At 38.5% G+C, this 22966-nt stretch overlaps 6 protein-coding genes and 1 long non-coding RNA gene across 7 annotated transcripts; 4 read left to right on the top strand and 3 right to left on the bottom strand.

The window, feature by feature from the left end:
• The first annotated feature begins 1400 nt into the window (after nucleotides 1-1400).
• On the top strand, nucleotides 1401-4663 carry LOC126802535 (cytochrome P450 714A1-like). The gene is made up of 5 exons (XM_050530179.1): nucleotides 1401-1767; nucleotides 2886-3112; nucleotides 3191-3444; nucleotides 3557-3929; nucleotides 4044-4663. Exons 1-5 carry the CDS (start codon nucleotides 1479-1481, stop codon nucleotides 4473-4475), a joined length of 1575 nt encoding a protein of 524 aa, XP_050386136.1. The 5' UTR covers nucleotides 1401-1478; the 3' UTR covers nucleotides 4476-4663.
• A 435-nt stretch (nucleotides 4664-5098) lies between these two features.
• On the top strand, nucleotides 5099-6493 carry LOC126803339 (uncharacterized). The gene is made up of 4 exons (XM_050531139.1): nucleotides 5099-5690; nucleotides 5819-5877; nucleotides 6027-6083; nucleotides 6174-6493. Exons 1-4 carry the CDS (start codon nucleotides 5145-5147, stop codon nucleotides 6364-6366), a joined length of 855 nt encoding a protein of 284 aa, XP_050387096.1. The 5' UTR covers nucleotides 5099-5144; the 3' UTR covers nucleotides 6367-6493.
• Nucleotides 6494-6692: 199 nt separating this feature from the next.
• Nucleotides 6693-8130, top strand: LOC126803338 (protein SRC2). Its single transcript, XM_050531137.1, has 2 exons — nucleotides 6693-7295; nucleotides 7439-8130. The coding sequence occupies exons 1-2, from the start codon at nucleotides 6845-6847 to the stop codon at nucleotides 7996-7998; spliced, it is 1011 nt and encodes a 336-aa protein (XP_050387094.1). The 5' UTR covers nucleotides 6693-6844; the 3' UTR covers nucleotides 7999-8130.
• A 203-nt stretch (nucleotides 8131-8333) lies between these two features.
• LOC126803333 (uncharacterized) lies at nucleotides 8334-11057 on the bottom strand. Its single transcript, XM_050531133.1, has 6 exons — nucleotides 10805-11057; nucleotides 10150-10624; nucleotides 9624-9963; nucleotides 9285-9383; nucleotides 9079-9199; nucleotides 8334-8668 (listed from the first exon to the last, which is right to left on the bottom strand). The coding sequence occupies exons 1-6, from the start codon at nucleotides 11055-11057 to the stop codon at nucleotides 8454-8456; spliced, it is 1503 nt and encodes a 500-aa protein (XP_050387090.1). The 3' UTR covers nucleotides 8334-8453.
• On the top strand, nucleotides 11057-13502 carry LOC126803337 (uncharacterized). Its single transcript, XM_050531136.1, has 6 exons — nucleotides 11057-11508; nucleotides 11603-11711; nucleotides 11826-11917; nucleotides 12015-12273; nucleotides 12872-13015; nucleotides 13146-13502. The coding sequence occupies exons 1-6, from the start codon at nucleotides 11168-11170 to the stop codon at nucleotides 13239-13241; spliced, it is 1041 nt and encodes a 346-aa protein (XP_050387093.1). The 5' UTR covers nucleotides 11057-11167; the 3' UTR covers nucleotides 13242-13502.
• A 160-nt stretch (nucleotides 13503-13662) lies between these two features.
• Nucleotides 13663-16159, bottom strand: LOC126803336 (autophagy-related protein 18c). Its single transcript, XM_050531135.1, is given in 5 exon segments — nucleotides 13663-13808; nucleotides 13997-14120; nucleotides 14507-14724; nucleotides 14726-14763; nucleotides 14983-16159. Coding segments are annotated over 5 exon segments (1236 nt in total). The 5' UTR covers nucleotides 15742-16159; the 3' UTR covers nucleotides 13663-13711.
• Nucleotides 16160-18077: 1918 nt separating this feature from the next.
• On the bottom strand, nucleotides 18078-19946 carry LOC126803340 (uncharacterized). Its single transcript, XR_007673108.1, has 3 exons — nucleotides 19773-19946; nucleotides 18839-19010; nucleotides 18078-18331 (listed from the first exon to the last, which is right to left on the bottom strand). It is a non-coding gene; the product is annotated as an uncharacterized LOC126803340 (long non-coding RNA).
• Between the last annotated feature and the right edge of the window lie 3020 nt (nucleotides 19947-22966).

Below are 22966 nucleotides of genomic sequence, written 5' to 3'. Positions count from 1 at the left end.
AAAATGCTCTATATAGTCAAGTCACATTGAATTGACTTGAAAGCCAATCTAAGTGGTCCGGGGGAAGCTTATTGGTTTTGGTCTTTTTGGAATTTGAGGAGCTGAGATGAACCAGATCGATAGATTAGTAGTGAGACTGGTTGATCTTGTGGCACCGAGCCACCGACACCATCAAACCCTACCTTCATCATCTCTTTTTGCCTTCATATGCTCGCTGTTTCTGAGTGTTTAAAACACTAAGTCTTTCCGATGAGATCGACAACCTCTCAAACAATTATTCCATGTAGCAGTCAGCTAGCTAGCTTATCCGGGACCACCTTACCGATCAGCCGAGAATTCTTTTATTAGCGGAACACTGCTCGTAGAAATCTTCACCTCACTTTGACTTGCTCTGCCAAATCGTTGTCTGTTCTTTTTAGAAAGAAACAATTCATCTAACAATTTATCTCTATTCTCTCGAGATCTTGCTAAATCATCCGGGCCTCTTGAGCCTCACACATTTTAATATGTTTGATATGTATAATTCGCCGAACGCTTTATTTGTTGTCGATCAGACGATCACTTGTGCAATAATCGCCTCGCACATAGTACCTCCTTACCGTCCAACCCATCACGACCTCTCATGTCATGTTAGGCTTTTCCACATTGGCCATATACGGATTTGCTCCTAGCCTATATGGTTAACAGGAGCTCATGAAGTCAATATATATATATCATTCACGTACGCTCTAGTTTTTTCATTAATTAGCCTGCTTCTTATGGCAGATGCGAGCTACAGCTTCTTATTCCTCACGTAAATCTTCTCTTCTTCTTCTTTTTGGTACAACTGGTGTGTATTAAGACTGCATTATGCCAACGAAATAGGAAAGATGCTCGTCAGTAATCCTCTATTTAAACACACACATCGCTTTCTGGATCCCCAGTTTTAACAATAATTTTATAATTCTATCTTTTATTGATCATGATGTCTTCAGATAGATCCATTTTTTGTCCAATCATCACCATCGGCATAATGGAGGTAAATGTTTAGTGTGCCTCATGCCCTCATGATTTGCGGCTCGCATTGGTAGTTTGAAGTGTTAAGGGTCTCATCGATCAGTCATAATTACGGTAATATTCAAGATTATCATGATCTATTATTTCTCGATGATCATTATTTATTTCATTTTAATATCAGGCAAATATGGAATGGAATAGAAAATTATTAATAAACATATATATGACCAGGGACACACTAAGTAATGTTTTGAAACTTGTTAATTTGATCAATAATTTGATATAGTCTGAGAGTCCGAGGCTCCGATCACCCCAAGTTTTCAAAGTTACCGCAAGTCTTCTATAGTTAACAATATAACCCCGAGTGCGTGACTTTTACACTATTCTATATGGGATCTTATAAAAGCAGACTCTTGTTCAGTTTCTATAAATATCACGACTCTAGGCTAGCTAGAAACTAAAAGCTCTTGGAACTAGAAACGATGGAGTTCTCTCTTCATTTCCGAATCATTTCTTCCCTAGTTCTCTTGGGACTGGTTGGCTTCTTCATTCATCTCTACAACACAGTCTGGTTGAAGTCCGAGAGGATCCGAAGGAACCTCCAAATGCAAGGCATCAAAGGTCCCACACCTTCTCTACTATATGGGAATCTCGCTGACATGCAGAAAATCCAACTCCAAGCTCAGAAGTCTCCAAATCACTGTGAATTTGTAGCCCACGACTACACTTCCAGTCTCTTCCCCTATTTCGAACACTGGAGAAAAGAATACGGTAAGTCATCGACTCTCAGTCATGTCCTAGTTCTTTCAACTTGTTCTTCTTCGTTGTGTATTCTTCTAGGCCGCCATGGATAGATATAAAACGTTGGTTTTTACCTTTCTGCAACTAGTAGAGTAGCAGTTGTTGAAAAAGATGACAGGAGAGTTCTTATGATTTTTGCCTAGAAAACAAAGGATTCCATAGAAATTAAGTATTCCTAGCTGCGCTTTGTGGAGTCATGAATGCCATAAGCTTAGCTAGGGTAAGCCAACTCGATCTTGATCGAGTCAATGAGATTTATCCACTACAAATGACTTGAGAATTGAGATGCTTAGTTTGACTAGTGAGGTTATCGATCAGTACCCCAATGCAAATGTCAATGTCGGGTCATTAATTTGCAAGTAGATTCCCAATCCATGATTTAAATTAGTTTACTGTCTAATCATGTTACTTTGCCATAACTACAATAAACTATGACAGTAACAAGATGATCGATGACCTACCTTTAAAAAATGTCTTGGTCTGGATTACAACAACCACGAAATGAAACTATTATTTGCTGTGATTGCTGTCTTGTATTATAAAAAAATGACGATGGTTGCAAGTTTGCAACTGAGTCGAGAGGACCACATTCAATATAATATGGGAGTATTATCATCGATCTAAATCATCTAATTAGGTTTGTGTTCAAGTAAGTTCTAACAAATTATATGACACTTTTTCTTGAAATAAATGATTCAATATGATTATTCTATTAGAATAATAGGATATCCTTCTTAATTAATGACTAGGATGAGGTTTGTGTTTACTCATATCTGTGTGTAACCCACAACAAATTCTTATCTGAACTTGTAATGGCATCCTAACATATATTGTGGTGGATCATTTCACTAGCTAGATTATGAAAATAGTATATTTTTGGAGACGTTTTTGTTGTTTATAGTGAATGAGATTTATGTAATCCAAAATAAACTGATCCAACGACTAGTTGGGCCATCATAAATTGTCAATGTTTTTCTTTGTTTCTTGTTTGTGGTTGCGTTTTCACATCCGTTAGTGTACTTACGTGTGTTGCTCAAATCATAAGAACTGACCTCATGAGAAATTAATGAAATGATCGGATTTTGCAGGTTTAATTTACACATATTCAACAGGAATGAGGCGGCATTTATATGTTAACCAACCAGAGCTAGTGAAGGAGATCAACCAGTGTATTAGTTTGGATTTAGGTAAGCCTTCCTATGTAAGCAAGAGACTAGCTCCCATGCTTGGAAATGGCATTCTTAGATCCAATGGTATTGTTTGGTCACAACAAAGAAAAATTGTTGCGCCTGAGTTCTTCACAGACAAAGTCAAGGTACAAGAAATAAGTTTAAAAAAATTTGAGCAACTTTCCTGACTCTCTTCGATCTGATCGATTTCCTTAACATGACAGGCGATGGTAGGGTTGATGTTGGAGTCGGCGCAACCATTGCTTAGAAAATGGGAGGAGCGTATTGATGAACAAGGAGTTATGAGAGCAGAGATTCAAGTAGATGAGGATTTAAGGGATTTCTCAGCTGATGTTATCTCTAGGGCTTGTTTTGGGAGTTCTTATTCCAAGGGCAAAGAGATTTTCTCAAAGCTTAGAAGTCTCCAGGAAATAATGTCTCATCAACCCTTCCTCTTCGGATCATTTTCTAGTTTTGGGTATGAAAATAATTACTAGCTAGCTATGACACTAATCGATCTGTACTTTTGTATTTTGTGTGTGATGCAATTAATTACTTCCTAATTAATGTATTCTAATAATGCAAGACAGAGGGTTGAAGAGACAAAAGGAGATGGGTTCCTTAGAGAGAGAGATAGAGTCACTGATATGGGAAGCTGTGAAAGAACGCAAACGAGAAGCGCTAGAGACATCTTCGTCGGAAAAGGATCTATTGCAGTCAATATTAGTCGGAGCCATGAATGACCAAAGCCTAGGCCAAGGCAAGGATTCATCCAAGCGATTCATAGTTGACAATTGCAAGAACATTTACTTTGCAGGGCATGAATCCACTGCTGTTGCTGCTTCTTGGTGTTTGATGCTGCTCGCTTTACATCCTGAGTGGCAAGCTCGGATCAGGACCGAGTTGGCGCAAGTTTGCCCGGATGGTCAGCTAGATGCTAATTCACTCCCTCAATTAAAAACGGTACAACGTACTCTTTACATGAAATTACCTTAAACCTTAAGTTCAAACTAGCTAACACGTATAAGCTAACACCAGTAACACGTGCATCGGTACATGCATTCGTAAACCTTGCAGATGAATATGGTGATTCAAGAAGTCATGCGTCTATACCCACCGGCTGCTTTTGTTTCAAGAGAAGCACTTGAAGACACCCAGGTGGGAAACATAAACATTCCTAAAGGGGTATGCTTGTGGACTTTGATCCCAACATTGCACAGAGACACAGATACTTGGGGACAAGATGCAAACGAATTCAAACCTGAGAGGTTCATTGATGGTGTCTCTAAGGCTTGCAAGTTTCCTCAAGCCTATATCCCCTTTGGTTTGGGTCCTCGAACCTGTTTAGGCAAGAACTTTGCTATGGTAGAATTGAAGGTTGTCCTCTCCCTCATCATCTCCAAGTTCATTTTCTCTCTATCACCCAATTACAGACACTCTCCTGCTTACAAAATGATTGTAGGTCCTGGAAATGGTGTACATATTCTCATTCAGAAGTCTCATATGTAGGGTTGATGACAACGTTAAAAAATTAGGGCCAAGTTATTGATGTAACTAATCTCTCTTGATTCAACTTTACCTGTGTCATTAACTAGTTATCTAAGTTTTTCTTTTGGGTTAAAATATGAATAGAGAGCAATTCTCCTCGCCGATTTAATGAAAAGCTAGACAATACATAAGACAAAGGGAAGAAAACCACCCTAGCCTCCGGTCTGGCAGAAAAAAAATAAACATTAAAATATAACGCAACTAAACCGGAAATTCGGAAAACCAAGTGCGTCTCGTCCACAAAGATCTAGAAGAAAATATTTGCAACTTATTGACTTTGAGGTCTGAGATTTTACGAGACCAAACTATCTATTGTCGATAATTTTATTTGATGAGATTCAGTTATAAATTTTCTTGTGAGTCACTGTAATACCTCTTTAGATTTTCTTAATTTTTTTAATTGATTAAGGGATAATTGTATGTATCATTGTTCTTCGTTTATTTTTATAATATTTTTCTTTTCAATCTATTTTCGTACGAAAATGTTATTCGAGTACTTTTTACACCTACAAACAAAACGAGACCAAACTGCCCCTTATCGATTAATGGGTATTGTGGTGATCGTTCCCCCCACACGGCCACACATTATCATCCAATTCGTTGGAGAAACGGCCTCATCAGAAGAAAGAAATGGAGGCTGTGACGCCCATGAACATCGTAGAGGGTCATGCCTGCAGCTCCATGGAGCTTAAGTGGGTAAGTTCCCGAGGCAAAACCCAAGTGCAAAACATGAAAACACCTTCAAGATCAAAAGCACCAGCAACAGTACTCCAAGCCTTAGTCCCTGTGTTCATATCCACAAACCCCTCTCACCTAAAACCAGACGACCTCATTGACCTATACAGCGCCTGCAACCTCAACGGCCACCGGTTCCCGGGTTACGTGGACGGGGAAGATGGCTGCCGTGAAGTGGAAGGTATTGACGCGAACAAGCTACGTGTGGCTCTCTCACACAGTGAAGTCCTGGTCTCAGTCTTCTGCAAACCAAATGATGTAGTTGGCAGCTCTTCGTCGTCATTTTCGCAGAAAAATGGGCAGCGGCAGAGGATTACTGAGGGTTTAGGAGAATTGTTCGAGAGGATGGTGATGCCGGTGACACCATTTAACAGTCAACTGGTGGGTTTTGGCCGTGCTGTTTCTGATCAAGGATTGACAGCCTCCATCTACGATGTTATGGTATACATGAAAACTTGATCGTAAGAGTCTTTATATGTTGTAAAATAAAATGTACAATGTGATACATGTTACGTTGGCAGTAACTCTTATAGCTTATATTCATATAAATATGGTTCAGTGTTTCCCAGGTTATTCCTTCATTGCAGGGTATGGGAATTGGCAAGATGATAGTTAAGAGAATAATAAGGTTCAGTATTCTTTCTTAAAACTAGTCCCTTAGAACTATGGTATAACTGGTACCTTAGATTCTACCATATCTCATAGTGAAAGGGATCTGTAATATATAAAATCTTTTTGTGGTGTGTGGAAACTAAAAATTTCTTTAACTTCTTGCAGAATACTTACTAGTAGAGACATATATGACATAGCAGCCCTTTGCTCTGAGAGTGAGAGGTGATTTCAACAGCACGTTTCTCCAGTGTCAAAGCTTTAATGCATTTCCTGAACAACTTTGTTCTCATAACTTTTTTGACATTGTATCAGCTCATTCTTCAAAGCATGTGGTTTTGGAGATGACATTCTGTGCTCCACTGCAATGATGTATCAAAGGACTGCTAGTAGTTCAACTAATCTCGACGAACAGATGGTTAAACGCGCAGGTCGAAAGCTATTGTTGGTTCCACCATTACTGAAGACCTTATCCTACTCCAAGTTCAAGACCAAACAATCATCTTAAGCATCGAGATGACAAGATGAGAAGTGTTTACTTTTTGTCAATACAAGAGTTTGAAAACGGTGTTTCGTTGTCTCTATTTTGGCCTGAAGATGTTGCATTTTCACATTCAAACCAGAACAGCCAGTGTGGACCCTTTCTCTGATTGTTAGATTCCTAATGTTTAGTCCAAGATAATGTAAAGATTTGAAATAGTTACTGTATTCATATTCCTTCCCCAACAGTATTCTGCTGTACAATTTCTTGTTACATACAGCATATTCCTCTCCATCTGTAATGCATTTCACTAAGGAAAAGCAAGTTTGAAAAGAGAGGTTACCCAATAATGGTTCTCAGGCATAACAATTATCTCACCAGCAAAGTAAAGTAGCCATTTAAATATTGCAAAAACAGCTTCCCTTTCCTTCTTTCGCCTTAACAACTTTCCCTACACAGAAGAAAGTTATCTCTCAACTTCTCTCTTTTCTGCAGTTATCCAGGTATGGGGAAACTCTGGGTTGAAGTTTGCTTGATATCTGCTCGAGGGCTTCGACGTTCATCATACCTATGGAAGCTTCAGTGGTATGCTGTGGGATGGACTAATCCCAACAACAAGTACTGCACCAAGATTGATGCATCTGGAAATGCAAATCCAGTATGGAAAACCAAGTTTGCTTCCTTGGTTGAGGACGCAGAGTCTAAACTGAATGATTTGGCCCTGCACATCGAGGTCTATAGTAGAGAGCCTATATTCCTCAGAGAAAGGCTACAGGGGACAGCTACTATTCAGTTGAAAGAGTTTCTGGCTAAGCATAACAAGAATTCTGAGAGTTCTAGGCATGGAGCTGAAGAAGTTGGGAGCTACCAATTGCGAAAAAAGAATTCCAACAAACCTCAAGGTTTTGTTGATGTTTCAATCCACATTTCTGAGGATATGGAAGGGACATTCACAGGTATTCTAAAACCCTTCGGAGAGTTGTTCGTTCGAGTTTGAATTATATGTAAATTAAAAAATTTAGTTGAAATTTTATGCATAATGGATATATGAATCAGTAGAATCACCATAAATGTGATGAAGTCAAGTTCTGCTTTGTAGGAAGTGAGGGAGGACACGGGGATCACAGCAATACTATCACTTTGGCCACCGGAGATGGGTCTGCACCAGCATTACTACCATTTACTCCACAACAGAGACCAGAACATCAGTTTCGAATGAATTCTCCATATGCAAATCAAATGCCTTCAACTACAAACTATTCAAAACCATCTGCAGTTGGACCAAGCTACAGGCCAGGAGGTGGACCAAGCTACCCGCCAGTAACCGGACCAAGCTACCCACCAGCAACTGGACCAAGCTATCAGCAGTCTAGAACTCCTTCACCACCTCCGCCACCTTCCAATGTTGGGTTTATACCCACCTTTCTCCCAAGGACAGACCAAATGCCTGAGACCTATATCAATATGCCATCATCATCTGGAGCACCACATCTTGGTCGTGGAACTCGGGCTGGAGGACCTGGCTTTGCAATGGGATTGGGTGCTGGGGCGCTGGCAGCCGGTGCTGTGATCTTTGGTGATGACTTTATGTCAGGATTTGATGTTCCTTCTGGCTTACAGGATGCTAGTCTTACCATATCAGCTGATCCTCCCTTTTAACCAAGTTTGTAACTATCATCAGCCGTTAAGTTGTAATAAGTTATGCAGTATGAAGAAACTTGAACTTGGTCATTCCTGTTGTTCGGTCCCTTTCTTAGAATGTAATATCAGTACAAAACCAGAATGCTCACAGGATGTACTCCATTCACAGATCATAGATTGCCAAAATAGCTTTTCATTGCTTATTACATAGCAAAAGACGATCACAGTTTCTAATGTTGATGTCTAATACAACTGTTGAGCATCTGAATAACTGATGAAGCACCAGGAGTATCACCGTAGTATTACAGTGATGTACAACATAAGTAAATATGGTTATTTCACTTTGCTGCAAAGCATCTGTGTCCCAAATTCTGTACTTAAATGATATACACTGACATTCGGATGCTTGATCAAACCCACATGGTGTTCATGACATTAGTAAAATGGTTTATAGCCCAGACAGGAGACAAACTTCACACAATAACTTGTAATGGCTCCTGCGGAGAATCATTAAAAGCTCTTTGTAAAAATTTCTCAACTACTGAAACAAACTCGTCCACTTTTTCTTCATGTGGCAAGTGGCCACAACACTTTATTACTTCAAGGCAAGACCCTGGTATCGCTTTTGAGAGTCTCTCAGCATTCCATGAAGGGACAATTCGGTCATTATCACCCGTAACAATCAGAACTGATTCAAAGATAGAGTGCAGCTACTGTCACCATTACATGTTACCTCTTCAACTTGATAAATAATCCACAATAATATGCAATGCAGTGCTAGTAGTAACCTATAAGAGGACCAACAAACATACATTTTGGACCAAAAAACTAGCCAAAGGCAATATTTGGTCAGGTTAAGCATTTCACCTTTATAGACACTCTACTGGGAATTAGGCTTATATAGATTATCTTGTTTTTATGGATTTTCTTATAAGCAGTCTGCACCATTAAAATTTAAAACTACCAGTCTGATTTAACTGTTTGAGGGATGTAGGGAAAATTTCTTCTTACTGTCCTGATTAATTAACTTTTTCTATTAACTGCATCATAAGAGGATTTCAACACTTATTTGGAAAACTACGGGTTCATAATTGTTACCAGGACATTTGATGTCACAGAGTCTCTTTGCCAACGACGGTTTTGATTCAGATGAAGTGTCTGTGAGCATTGCTGCTGTGTACTCCACAAGTGCCTTATCCCAACCCTTCATCCTCAATGGCTGCATGTGGAAATACATTCAGGTGAGCACTATGCATCCCAAAGCCAAAAACAAATGGGAAGACAGAACTATTAAAGAAAACAACCTTTGTATAACCACTGATGTCTTCGTCAGTGACTTTCTTCGAGTCATACCATGCATTTCTAACAGCAGTGATACCGAATCTATTGATAGCCATTCTTACCTGAAAATTATGCGACTAGTCACTGTCAGACGTAGCATGTGTAACAAACATAGAGAAAGGTCAGTGAGTAGCAGCAAGATATGAGTAATGATATTCATGAAAGAACAAAGTTCAGTGATATCTTGAAATATTTGTACAAAAACGTTTTCAAGACAGTGTTTGGTTCAAAAATCAATGACTTAAAACTGTATCTGAATAACACAAACCAAGTGCAGTGTAAACCAGATAAAAATTCATTACCAGCATTATCGCAAAAGCAGACCGTAGAAGAGCTGACAAGAATTTCTTATACAAAGAGTTCAACATAACTGTCATCCCATTCACCAATTCCATTATTGCCTTTGAAATGAATCGGGCAACTTTGGACATAACTTTAAAAAGCTGGACAAATGGCTTGCCATTATCAACTGAATTTGAGCCATCTTCTTCTGTCTGCTTATTTGTTCTGGATTGAGATCCTTTGACAACCTTCTGAGTTATGATTGGGGCAAAAATTGCTGGGGCAACAAGGATTAGAGCAGCCACACGTTCTGGTGCTTCAAAATATGACTCAACTGCTACAAGAGAACCAGCTGAATGCCTGAGATATTGGTTTTCAGATTGAGTATAATACTCACACAAGGTGTCCTAAAAGATTTAACAGAATTAAACAACAAACCAGAATCACTAAGTAAACTACTCATCTCCTAGAGAAAATGAATCAGCAAAAGAACATTATATGAAAGAAAACACTAAAAACCAATAGTAAGACAGGAGAATTACATACCCCACAATAATGGCCTTCTCAGCAGCCAGAAAGTCAATAAAATACAAGGTTGCAAGCACCGAAAACGCCATGGAATAAGGATTTACAGGTTTTGATTCCCCATTTCCAGATGACAACTGCCTGACAGAGTTCCCCCTAGATGTCAACCCAAACGCCGGTCTATCAAATGCTAGAACCTTAGAACCAACAGCCTCAGTCAAAGGCTTCATAACCCGACTCCAAGAGAAAACCGAGGCTCCAAAGCCATGTAACAAGATCATAGGAAGCCCAACATTCTTACTCTCACTTAACACATTCTCACTCTCATGCACCTTCACTTGTGCTTCACATACCTTATGATGTATCTCCACTCCACTAAACTCACAGAAACAACTATCCGGGTCAGCCAAAACCTTAGGATCCTCCACCAGTTCATCTTGATCAATCCCAGCTACCTCCTTACCCTTCTTCTTTGTTTGCTCACCAAGCAACCCCTCTAAGTAAACAATCAAACCCAATCATCAAAACTCACACACGTACAAAACACATCCAAAACAAGTAACACACATCAAAACTAATCACTCAACGCTCAATTGCTCATCACAAACCAAACCCAGAACCAAATCAACTCTACAACAATACCATAAACACATAAAGATAAGAGCTTTGAATTTACCAGACCCGGAGTATTGAGCACCGGAGCCACTGACGGAAGCAGCAGCAGCAGCAAAAGCAGACGACTTCAAAACGACGCAGTTTTGGGTATCCGAACCACATCTCAAACCAAAGCTTAAACTACTCTCTCTACCATTAAAGCTCGAAGCTTTACTACAAATCGGCAACACCCATGTCCCCGCCAAGCTCCTCATATCGATTTTCGCGCCCTTCAACTCTCCTATGTCGATAACACTAATACTTAACGCCACCATTAAATATGAAAGGCTAAAACTTTAGCTCCAAAACGACGTCGTTGGAGTCAAAGTTTTGATTTTTAACTGTCCAAAACTGAAGCAGAGCTCATAAACAAGAACAAGTAAAGATGGAGGCTTTGGTCTGCAAGAAACTCGGGGACCCAACAGCGCCGATTTCGGAGGAGAAGTCGATAGTGATCGACAAGAGTTTTCCGATTCCGGTATTGGAGACTCCGACGTCGGTGAGGGTCAGAGTGAAAGCTACGAGCTTGAACTACGCCAACTACCTTCAGATACTCGGAAAGTACCAAGAGAAGCCGCCGCTGCCTTTCGTTCCCGGGTCAGATTACTCCGGCGTCGTCGACGCCGTCGGCCCCGCCGTCACGAAGTTCAGAGCCGGCGACAGTGTCTGCAGCTTCGCGGCGCTCGGGTCCTTTGCTCAGTTCATCGTCGCCGATCAGAGTCTGTTGTGAGTTGCTCTGTCTTTAGGTAGATTGCTCTGTTTTTATGTACAAATTTGAGTGGAAATGAGAAATTGATGTTGTGATTTTTGGTGTTGGAAGATTTGGAGTGCCGGACGGGTGTGATTTGGTGGCTGCCGGAGCGTTGCCGGTGGCATTTGGGACGTCTCATGTGGCGCTTCTTCACCGGGCCAACTTGAACTCCGGTCAAGTAAGTACATTTGATGTGATCATGTTGAGAAGTACATTTGGAACTATGTTGAGGATTTGAGATGTAGTGGTGTTTGTAGGTAGAGTTTTTCAATTTTTGGGGTTCATGTTGTAGGTGTTGCTTGTGCTTGGTGCAGCTGGAGGTGTTGGACTTGCGGCGGTGCAGATTGGGAAGGTTGTTGGAGCCGTTGTCATTGCGGTAGCTAGGTATATGTGTACATTTCGTTGCTTCGTTGCGCTTTTGTTCTTTGTGGGAATTGGAATTGGAGTGATTAGATATATGTTTGTTGTGTTGCATTTGCAGGGGAGCTGAGAAGGTGGAGTATTTGAAGTCTTTGGGGGTTGATCATGTGGTGGACTCGAGCAGTCAGAGTATTATACAAAGTGTGAAGGATTTTTTGAAAACCAGGAAGCTCAAAGGTGTGGATGTTTTGTATGATCCGGTGGGAGGGAAGCTGACTAAAGAGGCCATGAAGGTTTTGAATTGGGGAGCACACATTTTGGTTATAGGCTTTGCCAGTGGAGAGGTCCCTGTCATTCCCGCCAATATTGCTCTTGTTAAGGTATGACTAGTGATTGTTTCAAGTCCAAAATCTTTTGCATTCACTCAAATTTGGAGTTGCTTAAGATTGAAATGCTTAATGGAGCTTATACGATGACCAAGTACTCTTTTATAGCTTGAAGCCTAAATTGTCATCTGCATCAGACTGTTATAGCTTGAAGCCTGAATTGTCATTTGCAAGTACTCTTTTAAATTTGGCAGTTTTTAGTGTTTGATCAAAAGAAAAGAGAGAGAAAAAAAACCTAGTCTATTTGATGATCAGATGTTCAAATAAAAAGTAGGGATTTGGAACTCTGTTGAAGGTTGAACACTAACTAGCGCAGTTCTCCAGGGGCTAATCCCTAGTTTAGACATGAGAGCCAGGTATTGAAATATGGAATGAGGGAACCAGGCTTTGAGTAAAAGAGTCTGTGTATCTTCACTATCTTGTGAATATTCTCTGTTCCTCTGGCCTTTAAAACTAGGCCTCCACTTTCACCATGAATAAGCTAATTGTGTCTTATTTTATTCCATTGAGATATGAACTATAGATTACTCCCAAATTCTCAGTTGGTCCTGGATTTCAATGCCCTTTTTACTTGTGTATCACTTTGTACCAGAACTGGACAGTGCATGGACTGTACTGGGGTAGCTACAGAATACATCGACCAGCTGTTCTTGAAGATTCGGTTAATGAACTACTTTCCTGGGTGGCGAGAGGGCTGATCACCATCCGTATCTCTCATACTTACTGCTTGCAAGAGGTCAGGATTTCTTTCACTCTTATTCTACCCCTCAAACCTCGTTGCCAGAATATGTTGCCATCATCATTGGTTGTGTTTCGAGTTTTAAGTACCTAATCTGATGACCACATACATTGCTCATAAATGACAGGCCAATCTTGCCTTTTCTGCCATCAAAGATAGGAAAGCCATTGGGAAAGTGATGATTGTTCTTGACGACCCAAGCAGTATGAAATCAAGGCTTTAATCAGAACTCAGCTGGGACAATCGGATCTTGCACTCCTCGGCATTTCCATTCCCTAGTTTTCCCCTTTCTGCAGCTTGTGACAAACACATCATCTACCATTGTCTCTCAAGGATACGTAATAAATTGACAACAGTTTTTCTGGTTTAGGTCCATTGTACTAGTTATGACCTTGAGTATATTTGGTTGTAAGAAAATTGTGCCATGTAAATTGCATAAATAAGGTGGCTCCATCATAATGAAATCATGATCCGCTTTCTTCCACCAGAGCTAAAACTCAAGCTAAGAAGCTTCTACTTTTCATTTTCAACAATGCAACAGCAATGTTTTAAATCGCTTTCAATTTGGAATAATATTCGCCATTATTACGGCTACAATCATCAGCATGATTTTGCAAGCTATACAGTCAAATGGAACAAGATGATACTAATCAAATATTTACATTCAACTGATAAATCAATATGTACACATGATCAAAATCTTGGTCTACTATCTGTTTTCAGAAACCGTACATATTCCTGTTGCAACATCTCACCTCCATTCACTGGATCAAAACTGCACCTGTAAAAGCTGATGCAGAAAAAAGAAATAGTGAATCAGAGAGTGGGGTAGGTAACTAGAGAAGATAAGCGCAAACCAAAGGTGGAAGTTTCTGGTCCAAAAGACGGTAAGAGTGCTTATTCAAAACTTTAGTCCGAACAGGAAGGGAAATGCACGTAACTAGGAAAATTTTAACAAAACAGAAACAGCGACATTACCTCCCATCCAGGCCTAAAATGATGAGATTGTTTTGAGAGCCAAAGGCAGTAATGAATTGTGTGTCTTCTGGTAAGCGGAACTGAGCAAAAGACCACTCTGAGCTAAAATATTTAGGTAAAACCCCTGCAAGAAATTTATAAATATTACATACAGAAGACACCACCAAAAACTAAGTGAATGCAGAGTATACTGCAAACTCAGAAGCATGAGTTGACTAAACGAAGAAATATGTATAGTTAGCAATTCGCTCAATGACCAATGGCCAATTTGCTCTTAATGACAAGTTTAGTTAGCAAACGAACCCACATGCTTGCCCGTTTTTGAAATTGAGAAATTACACTCAGTTTCCATATCCAGGTTTCTTTAATATATTGATACAGACATCATGAAGTTTTATTAGCATTGTCAAGTTGAAGGAGGGCAATTCTTACTCATGTTGAACATGAGAACAAGGATGCATAAGAGCAGATCACTCACAGATGACAGTTATAATTGGCATGTGTTTGTACCTTTCATGAACGACAATGATGAACTAGAATTGGCTCCAGTGTTTGGAGCAATAAGAGACTCCAATGAATTTGAAGAATTCTGTTGGAAAAGCGCTGGCCCTTGAGAAGCATTCGAATGAGTAGACAAATTCATCCCAACTCCTCTAACTCTGAGGCTGAATATATGCACAGTACCTTTGTCGCTTGATACTGCCAACCACTGAACATTTGGTGAGAGCAATACTATGAATATCTGCTCTGTCCACTCCTCTACGTACCTACAAGGGGGGCAATAGAAGAAATAAGAAGTGTTTCTGACACTTACGAACATCAGTCTCCCATGCATAAAGGAATAACATTTAAGGATAATAGGCCACAATTAACACTGTAACTATTTAGTAACTCACATCGTGTTAATACTGACTTTCAAGCCATTCATCATAAAGTTGAAGAACAATCCTATTTATTTATAGAAAGATTGCAGCACAAAATACTACCTCTTGTAAGCGAGTCCCATCCATTGTGTTGAAGATTCTTATCAAAGTACCCTTGGTACTAGCAGTTGCAAGAAGTAGCCCATCCATTGTTAAGGTAAAGCATGCAATATGAGAATCATGAGCATTGATTAAATTTGTCATGATTAGCCCGAAATGTTCAATTCGAACTTGTCCCCGTTGAAGGCCTGGGCAAGCCAGCACAGATGTATTTTGATGGTGCGAAAGGCAACACAATCCCCTGGGATTTGATAATGTTTCTATCTGATGCAGCAGCTTCAGATCCATGAAGCTGTAAACATATATCTTGTGCTCAAGAACCACAACTATGCGGTCACGACTTAACTTTACTGCACGAATCTCAGACCTGAATGAAAACTCACTAATACATCGGCTCTGATGATCATCCCAAATCATTACTTTGTTTGGTGGATATTGGGAATTGTCTCCACCACCAACAAGTACGAGAATGTTGCATCTGAACAACATCTCAACAATTCTGAACCCACCACTTTTCAGGTCCCGTCTAAAAGTCTCTTTGAAAGGCTCACAGTTATAAATACGAAAACCATTACTTGTGCCTGCCGCAAAGCAACCATAGTCTTGATTCCAGGACACAGAGTGCAACTCAGTTTCGTCAGCATCAATGAAGTCCGGTTCAAGCCGGGTAAAAGAACCAGACGGCCCAGCATCAGGCAGTCCATACGAGCCGAGCCTTGTGGGTGATAGTATCCCTCTAGGTGTCGAAACTGTTGAACTCATGAGGGAGGCAGGCACAGGTGTACGCAAGCCTCAATCAATACTCATGAAGGATGTATAGCCTGGACATAGAGACATCAGAAAACCACAAAGTTCATACTTTCCATTTCAAACACAAAATTCTACATAGCATCTTCATGCTTCAAATTAATAGCACTCAAAATTTCTGTAATCAACACGATGGTCCTCACAATTACATATCAACTTGGTACACAAAAACAGAATATGAAGCATCGAGAAAGACTCAAAATTAACAAAAAATATATATCAAGTTTCAACCTTTTGAAGAAACCCACAATGCCAATCACCAAACTCACCAAACTTTGATCATAAGTTGTGAAGAACTCAAACACAAGCATACACAAAAGTACAAAACAAATCAAAACACAGCAATCTACTCAAGGCCAACTACTTTATAAGAATTCACAGGCTAAAAGCAGCATTGGAACCTTCATAGCACTGGGTTATCTTGTATCAAAGGACTTGATTACATTCAAAGGAATCGAATTGAAATGAAGGGAAGTCAGAATTGAGAGGAAGAGAGTCAACCTCAAAAACTGAAAAGACTGACCTTTTATCTGGTGATGTGATCTGAAACAGAGGCTGTAACAAGAGACGACGACAGCCAATCTCCGGTGTTTTGTTTTGGTGCGCTCTTCTCCTTTTTTCTACTTCTCTGTTTCTTTGTTTAGTTCTAAAGAGGGCCTGAACCCAACACCACGAAACCCGAACAACCGATCCAACTCATTACTCAACTTTTTTGTTTCTTTTTTGTTTTCTCTTTGATTGGTTCTATTATTTAATTTATAAATGTATTCATCTGAGATCGGTTTCTTAAGTTTTCATATGGTTTTTTTTATACAACAAATGAAAAGTACAAACTGAATCTCCCAAGGCATCGAGTATTAACAAGATCAAAATAAAAAGGCTTTGGAAGCATCATTAGAAACTCGACCAATAAAAAACAATTCGGGTTTAGTTGAGAAAATTTAATCAAAATTATCACCTGAGAAATTGGGAATCAGAAATAATCAAATACTACTGAAAATTTAGCGATAAATATGAACCTTAATTAGTTGTTATTATGTTCATATTCATGGACAAAACTACGTTTAATATGAATTGAGTTTGTTTACATAGATGATCGGAAAGATAATACCAATTAAGAAATTTTATCTACATGAGAGACAAAAGAATTGGTTACGATCATGCTTCATTTTGAAAAAATCTGAAGGAGTATTTAACCAAGATCAATGCTTACTCTAAACACATACACTCTTAATACCAATCGGAACAATTACACAATCTCTATTACACATAACTTGATCCACTTCTAGTTGAGCAGCTAAGCAATCAGCACCAGTAGTCTCGTTGGTCTTCTGCCATCCTCTACACCGACACCATTTATGGGGCACACTGAATTGTCTAAAACTAGTAGAGGGAACATGGACCAAACACCTTTATATATAGCACCAAACATCAAGTCGACTCACTTGATGCATAAGTTAACTCAAGAAGGGATTCATAATGCAATACCAACTCACTTATAACTTGATACACTTAGTCCTAAATCAAACCAGTATCAATGATGATTAGATCTCCTACGAATTGATAGTTGTTCTATCTGATATTTACTTAAACACTATGATGAGTTCAACTTAAGTCTTACACATTTTGGTTATAATTATAGATGTTTCGGCTGATCTTCAGTTATAAATGAAATTCTAAAGAACCTAAATAAATTATTTGGAGAGATAAATTATTGGCAGCGTATACAATATTCCCACTCTCCCCCTGTAACCGTAACTAGTTCGTTATGCATCATTCCTTTCTTTTGAAAAATGAGGAAGTGCCTAGATAATATAACTTAGCGACGACATTTTCATTTTGGATCTGGTTGATAGACCACACTGCTGGCATCATGAAGTTCACTTCATATAATCTGTGTAATTAACTTCATATTCAATCATACGTGTATGGAACTATGGATACTGACATACTGTTTGATTTTCTGTGTGGATGTGGATGGTTTTAATTAAAACTACTGAAGGAATCAAAGGTGTAGTACTTAACTTCATGTTAGAGTGCTTATCTTGACTTTGGAGACTGCGGATCTACCATCTTGTTTATAAACTTTTGTTTTGAAATATTGATTGCAAAATGCTAGCTTAATTAAACAAACGCCTACCTCTATATAATTGTGACTAGTGAGATGTGATTCCCCATTAAACAAGAGATCGCTAGCATGCCTCGTGATTAATAGCGAGTACCCTAAATTAAAAATTGCATCGTCCGCAAAGTCGGCCGGACACTTTCAAAGAAAAACAGAAGATTCACTCTATCAAAGAGTAATGCCTCGTATGCTTACATTGATTTGAAAAAACAATTTGGAAAACATATACAATGCTGCCCTTATTTAACAAAGAACTTTATCAACTCCTTCAAAATTAGGGTTTCAAAATCCTGAGAAGAAGGGGACCACATGGCATGGCTACCAGCCCTACTACCAGGTCAATCTATATCTGACAGGAAGCTTATGAATACTTAATGTTCCAGGTTTTCTTCTTCGATCACCAATTAAACAACCTGGTGACTGCCAAAACAGGAAGTTTAGCCCACGACTCCACGAGTTCCAATCTTACCTTATCTGGAAATTTGGAACATAATGTGTTCATACAACGGCCAAAGCCACAGACACATAAAATAGGGTTATCAACCAAAAAGAATCAAGCTTTGCTCGTGTATTAACTGCTGGCATATCCATAGTTGTACCACAGAGAAGGAACACAGAAGAGTGGATGGCACAGCTCCAAAGTAAAAATGCATATTATACGATTCTAATAGAAAGTAGTGTGCATATTTTCGATGAACGCATGCAGTGAAACAACAATGACCAGTTCCAAGGCCTTAAAAGGATAGCACAATGAACCTTTTACCAGTGAAAGAAGTATATAGACAGTTTGGTGTCTGCAAGCTTTATTAGATATAGACTACTTAAAAAATATATATAATGTCATATGCATGATTTGGACCATACTCTATATACTATGGCGTGATAAAAATTAAAAAGACTGCACATACATGCAGGAAATGGAGTTACCTAGCTGCACTATATTATGGTTAGCGTGACACAAAGTGGAGCTTCAATGCATGCATGCCATTGATTTCTCATACAAGATACTGAAATCAAAATTAGGTAAATCCCAGAAAAGCTGCTGATCTGGTGTGGCTTGTGATGAACAATGGGTGCAGGGGAATATGAAAAGCAGTACCTGAAAGGATAATTTACTTGTTTGGTGAAAAAGGTATATGAGAGATCTACAACTCTAAAAGTAATAACTTCATGGGCCCTCCTCTTTACTCATCAGTAAAAATGTAACGGATATACAACTGGATGCATTTTATGTTAGGAATAAATTTTGAAAACTGCCTTTGAAAACTGATATGCAAGAATGCAAGATTATACTTTCATAGATTGAAGATACTACTCTCTCAACCATAGTTTTATGCCCTGGAAAATGAAGTAGATAGACCAGAACACGATTTCCAGGCTGACAATGATGCTTGATTAAACAGCTAACCCTTCAACTGATACTTCAATCCAATAGATTTGCAGACCTAGTTATCCAGTTTGTGCGAACAATATGTGTGTGCCTAACCTAGAAATTAAGTAAGAGAAAGTGGAGGAGCTCCCTTCAGTCCAAGCAAAGAGAAAGAGGGATGCAAATTAACTCCCGCTTCATTCACACAATCAATCACAGTAGCAAAACTTAAGTTTTTGATGAACCTACTGCGGAGTGGTTGAATGAATGAGTCGGCAGTTACTTCCACAAACCCCATCCTATCCATGAGTGGACTGAAGAAAGCTCCCCCTCCCGTCTCTCTCGTTTATCATTCGTCTTCAATCTGATCAATACTATTCATCATTAGAGTATTAGACTTCTATTACTTCGTCTCTGACATTCACATGCAATACAACGGTGGCGGAAATAATTAAACCTCAAAGTAAAGCCCAGTAATCAATTGAAACCCACCATGCAACTGCACCACTCGAGTTCCTTCCTTGACATTGATTCATAAAACCAATGCAACAATGACATGAGCAAATAGTTTAGGCTCGATAAGTAAGTACAGGATTCCCACCATGCAACTGTAGTAATCATCATTACTGCAGTGCATCACTGTCATATATACCACTCTCCAAGACCTCAGATTCAGCTTCATACTACTTCTGCAAATCACAGACGCAAAAAGTACTTTAATTCATAAAAATTCATTCAGTTTTCGTATTTCTCGGAAGCTAGTGCCAAAGAGCAATTCATCTGGCTCATATTGATTCAATAAAATTAAGCTATTTATAGTTTTATACCTTCTGAAAATCCAAATTTAGTTTTAAGAACTATAATTACAATTCTCCCAAATCAATGGCCTCATCACTACCCAGAAACCTGTATTTCCAGACACATATCAAACACTAATGAGTAAACCCTAATAGATAAAAACATTCATTTTTTAGCCAGTCTCATGACCGATCAATCCAAAAACAAATTTCACTATTTAACAAATCTAGCCTAAAGGCTAAAACCCAATTTCCAATTTTCCATCATGAAACATGTTCATCAACAACAGAGCATATACACAGAAGAGAACATTTAACTGGAGAGGGAACAAGTTCTTCCACGCTTACTGAATCTTGAGCAAACTCACACCCAAAAGCAAAGCTTGAAGTGCTTACAGACCATAGAGAAAATGCATCTGCTGGTTCTTACTAAATGATAGATTAAATTATAAACATCAAGAGCGAGGACCAAATACCACTTACTCAGTCCTAGCCTCCTAGGTGCAGCTCTACCAGCTGTGCTTGGAGTAAAAGCCCCAAACCATAATACTGCAAGAAAAAAAAACAAATAACCCCAGAAAAATGTGCAGGAAAATGAAAAAGATCATCACGGCAGAACAAAGGAGAAAATATATAAATGATCCAAATCATATGGAAAGAAAATATATATGATCGATTCTGAATATGCATATATATAATCCTAACACCAAAGTAATGAGAGCCCTTCGTAGGAAACCCTAATCCTCATAATTAAAGAGAACGATGGGAGTTAAAGGTAGCAAGATATCGGAAAGGGGAGAAAGAGTGTTGATGATGATGCGTCATTAACTGTCCCCATGGGAGTCGGACAAGAAAGCGACTCAGGATCTCGGCAAATCTTAAAGCAGTAGGGATCACTTTTATGTCTGCAGGAGATTTTCTAGAAGAACATAATTACCATCTTGCTGGATAAACAAGAAAAAATGAGGGACTAATAATAACAGCTCTCTTTCACAAGCAGAATAGTACCTGCTGTCAAAGAAGTTCATTTTAATTGGGACTGGCTCACCACTGGAGTAGATAGAAATATAAATAGACATGTCTTGTCTAGCTGTCTTGTCATACTGATGTGTTTGATGTATCCCAGAAGAGTTGTCCCGATGCGCAACATTAATGTTAAAGTCTAACTTATTTCATATTAAAGTAAAATTTTATTCTGAAATTATATAGTGAAGGTCTAATTTTAGTCAAATATTTTCACCATAAGCTATTCAATATTTAGTTATGTTATTTAAGATCATCTATACAAAATTTCATCTAATTCGGACATCATTAAGGTATTAAAACTAAATTAAATCAATAAATGAATTAAAACTATTCACTGTGAACCGTTCATGTAAATCTCAATTTTGAAAGCTCAAATCATTGTCAAATTGGATGAAACTTTGTATAGATGATATTGAATCGTTTATGGTGAAAATATTTGACCGAAAAATGTATCAAAATTGGAACTTTCAAAAATAGAAATGTAACTCGAGACAATTTCAATTTAATTTACAACCAGCCATTTTACACGTCCTAAGTATAAATTAATTATTTTCAATGTTTTCGACCTCAACTCCTAAACAATCTCCAATCAAACAAAAACTATTGCAACTACGAGTGAAACCTATCCGCTCTACTGATTTTGGTTTTCCAAAATCTAGTTCTATTTTTAGTCGTCTTGTCATCATGCCTTATCTCCCTCTTCCATCCCTACACCTCGTCAATGATACTACATAGGTCTCTCAGCAAAGTTTACTCTCTATTGGCGGAATGTGTTTTGGTTTACAACTTATGGCTATCGACACAACCCTTTTTGACATGATTCATTTTGAAATTTCGGTTTTCATAAGGGTTATATCCAATGGTGGATGACGCAAAGGAGGGTCATGCAAGGGATGTTTTTGTTGCAAGCCGATCTTGAATCTTGTTTCCGATTTAATTCAATCTTCATGCTGCTCTTCCATGTCAGCCAACAATCGCCAAGTGTTGCAATTAATGTCAAAAAGAAGCCGTTGAATGATGGTTCGCTGTCGTGGTCGGGGAACAATTCTGACCTAGGGTTTCTCAGGATTGGTTTTTGGCATGGGCTTTTGGGTCTGGGTCTAAAATCCAATTTAATTTAGTCTTCATGTTGCCTATTGTTGTGCTTGTTTAATTATTAAAATAGGCAAATTGTAGGAATAATTGAGTAACTTATATTAATAAAGAATAGTTTTATATTGTATGCTACCTTTGAGTTTTACTCATGACCTCTTGTCTAGTGTGTAGTCACAGCATATGAGTATGTAATTGCTATTAATGTCACATAGGAATTTTATAAAACATAAGTATGTTTATCATAAAAAATATATATATATGTTTATTTACTTTTAAAAATTAATAAAAAATAATAGAGGGGTGGTGGGGCAAGTAAAAGGAATATATATTTTTTTTTTGAATATTTTATTTTTTTTATTTATAATTCTAACTATTGTCTAAAATATTTTTATAATTTTATAATATTTTTTTTAGAAACATATATTAAGATCAGAAAAATGTATGAAACAACATGAATACATTTCATCCTCCCAAGCTACGATAGAATTTGAAATATGCAAAACAATCAAAACCCTAATATAGAGCTCAAACTATTTATATGTTTAATCTCTAAGGAAAGGCACAAGGAACATCACTGTCGTTACCAAAGGAATGAGAGGAGTTGGTCACAAAGGAGAGTGTAATATGTAGAATGCACCATAAATATGGAACGTCATTCTGGGCTACTGAGGAACCATGTGAAAATACTGAACGAGGAGGAACCCAAACACTTTCAATGCTGGAAACCTAGAATGTAGCACCGCACATAACACATAACAAGAAAACACA

The sequence above is a fragment of the Argentina anserina genome, chromosome 7 (assembly GCF_933775445.1).
Source record: "Argentina anserina chromosome 7, drPotAnse1.1, whole genome shotgun sequence".
In the NCBI taxonomy this organism is placed as follows: domain Eukaryota; kingdom Viridiplantae; phylum Streptophyta; class Magnoliopsida; order Rosales; family Rosaceae; genus Argentina; species Argentina anserina.
This window is presented reverse-complemented; position numbering and strand designations above follow the sequence as displayed.

Coding starts and splice junctions, on each gene's coding strand:
- LOC126802535 (XM_050530179.1), top strand. CDS start 1,479: ATGGAGTTCTCTCTTCATTTCCGAATCATTTCTTCCCTAGTTCTCTTG. Junction 1,768..2,885: donor ACACTGGAGAAAAGAATACG/GTAAGTCATCGA, acceptor CGGATTTTGCAG/GTTTAATTTACACATATTCA. Junction 3,930..4,043: donor CACTCCCTCAATTAAAAACG/GTACAACGTACT, acceptor TAAACCTTGCAG/ATGAATATGGTGATTCAAGA.
- LOC126803339 (XM_050531139.1), top strand. CDS start 5,145: ATGGAGGCTGTGACGCCCATGAACATCGTAGAGGGTCATGCCTGCAGC. Junction 5,878..6,026: donor ATAGTTAAGAGAATAATAAG/GTTCAGTATTCT, acceptor AACTTCTTGCAG/AATACTTACTAGTAGAGACA. Junction 6,084..6,173: donor CTTTGCTCTGAGAGTGAGAG/GTGATTTCAACA, acceptor ACATTGTATCAG/CTCATTCTTCAAAGCATGTG.
- LOC126803338 (XM_050531137.1), top strand. CDS start 6,845: ATGGGGAAACTCTGGGTTGAAGTTTGCTTGATATCTGCTCGAGGGCTT. Junction 7,296..7,438: donor TATGGAAGGGACATTCACAG/GTATTCTAAAAC, acceptor TCTGCTTTGTAG/GAAGTGAGGGAGGACACGGG.
- LOC126803333 (XM_050531133.1), bottom strand. CDS start 11,057: ATGGTGGCGTTAAGTATTAGTGTTATCGACATAGGAGAGTTGAAGGGC. Junction 10,625..10,804: donor TGCTCAATACTCCGGGTCTG/GTAAATTCAAAG, acceptor TTGTTTACTTAG/AGGGGTTGCTTGGTGAGCAA. Junction 8,669..9,078: donor CTGTGACATCAAATGTCCTG/GTAACAATTATG, acceptor TCTTTGAATCAG/TTCTGATTGTTACGGGTGAT.
- LOC126803337 (XM_050531136.1), top strand. CDS start 11,168: ATGGAGGCTTTGGTCTGCAAGAAACTCGGGGACCCAACAGCGCCGATT. Junction 12,274..12,871: donor CCAATATTGCTCTTGTTAAG/GTATGACTAGTG, acceptor ACTTTGTACCAG/AACTGGACAGTGCATGGACT. Junction 13,016..13,145: donor ATACTTACTGCTTGCAAGAG/GTCAGGATTTCT, acceptor CATAAATGACAG/GCCAATCTTGCCTTTTCTGC.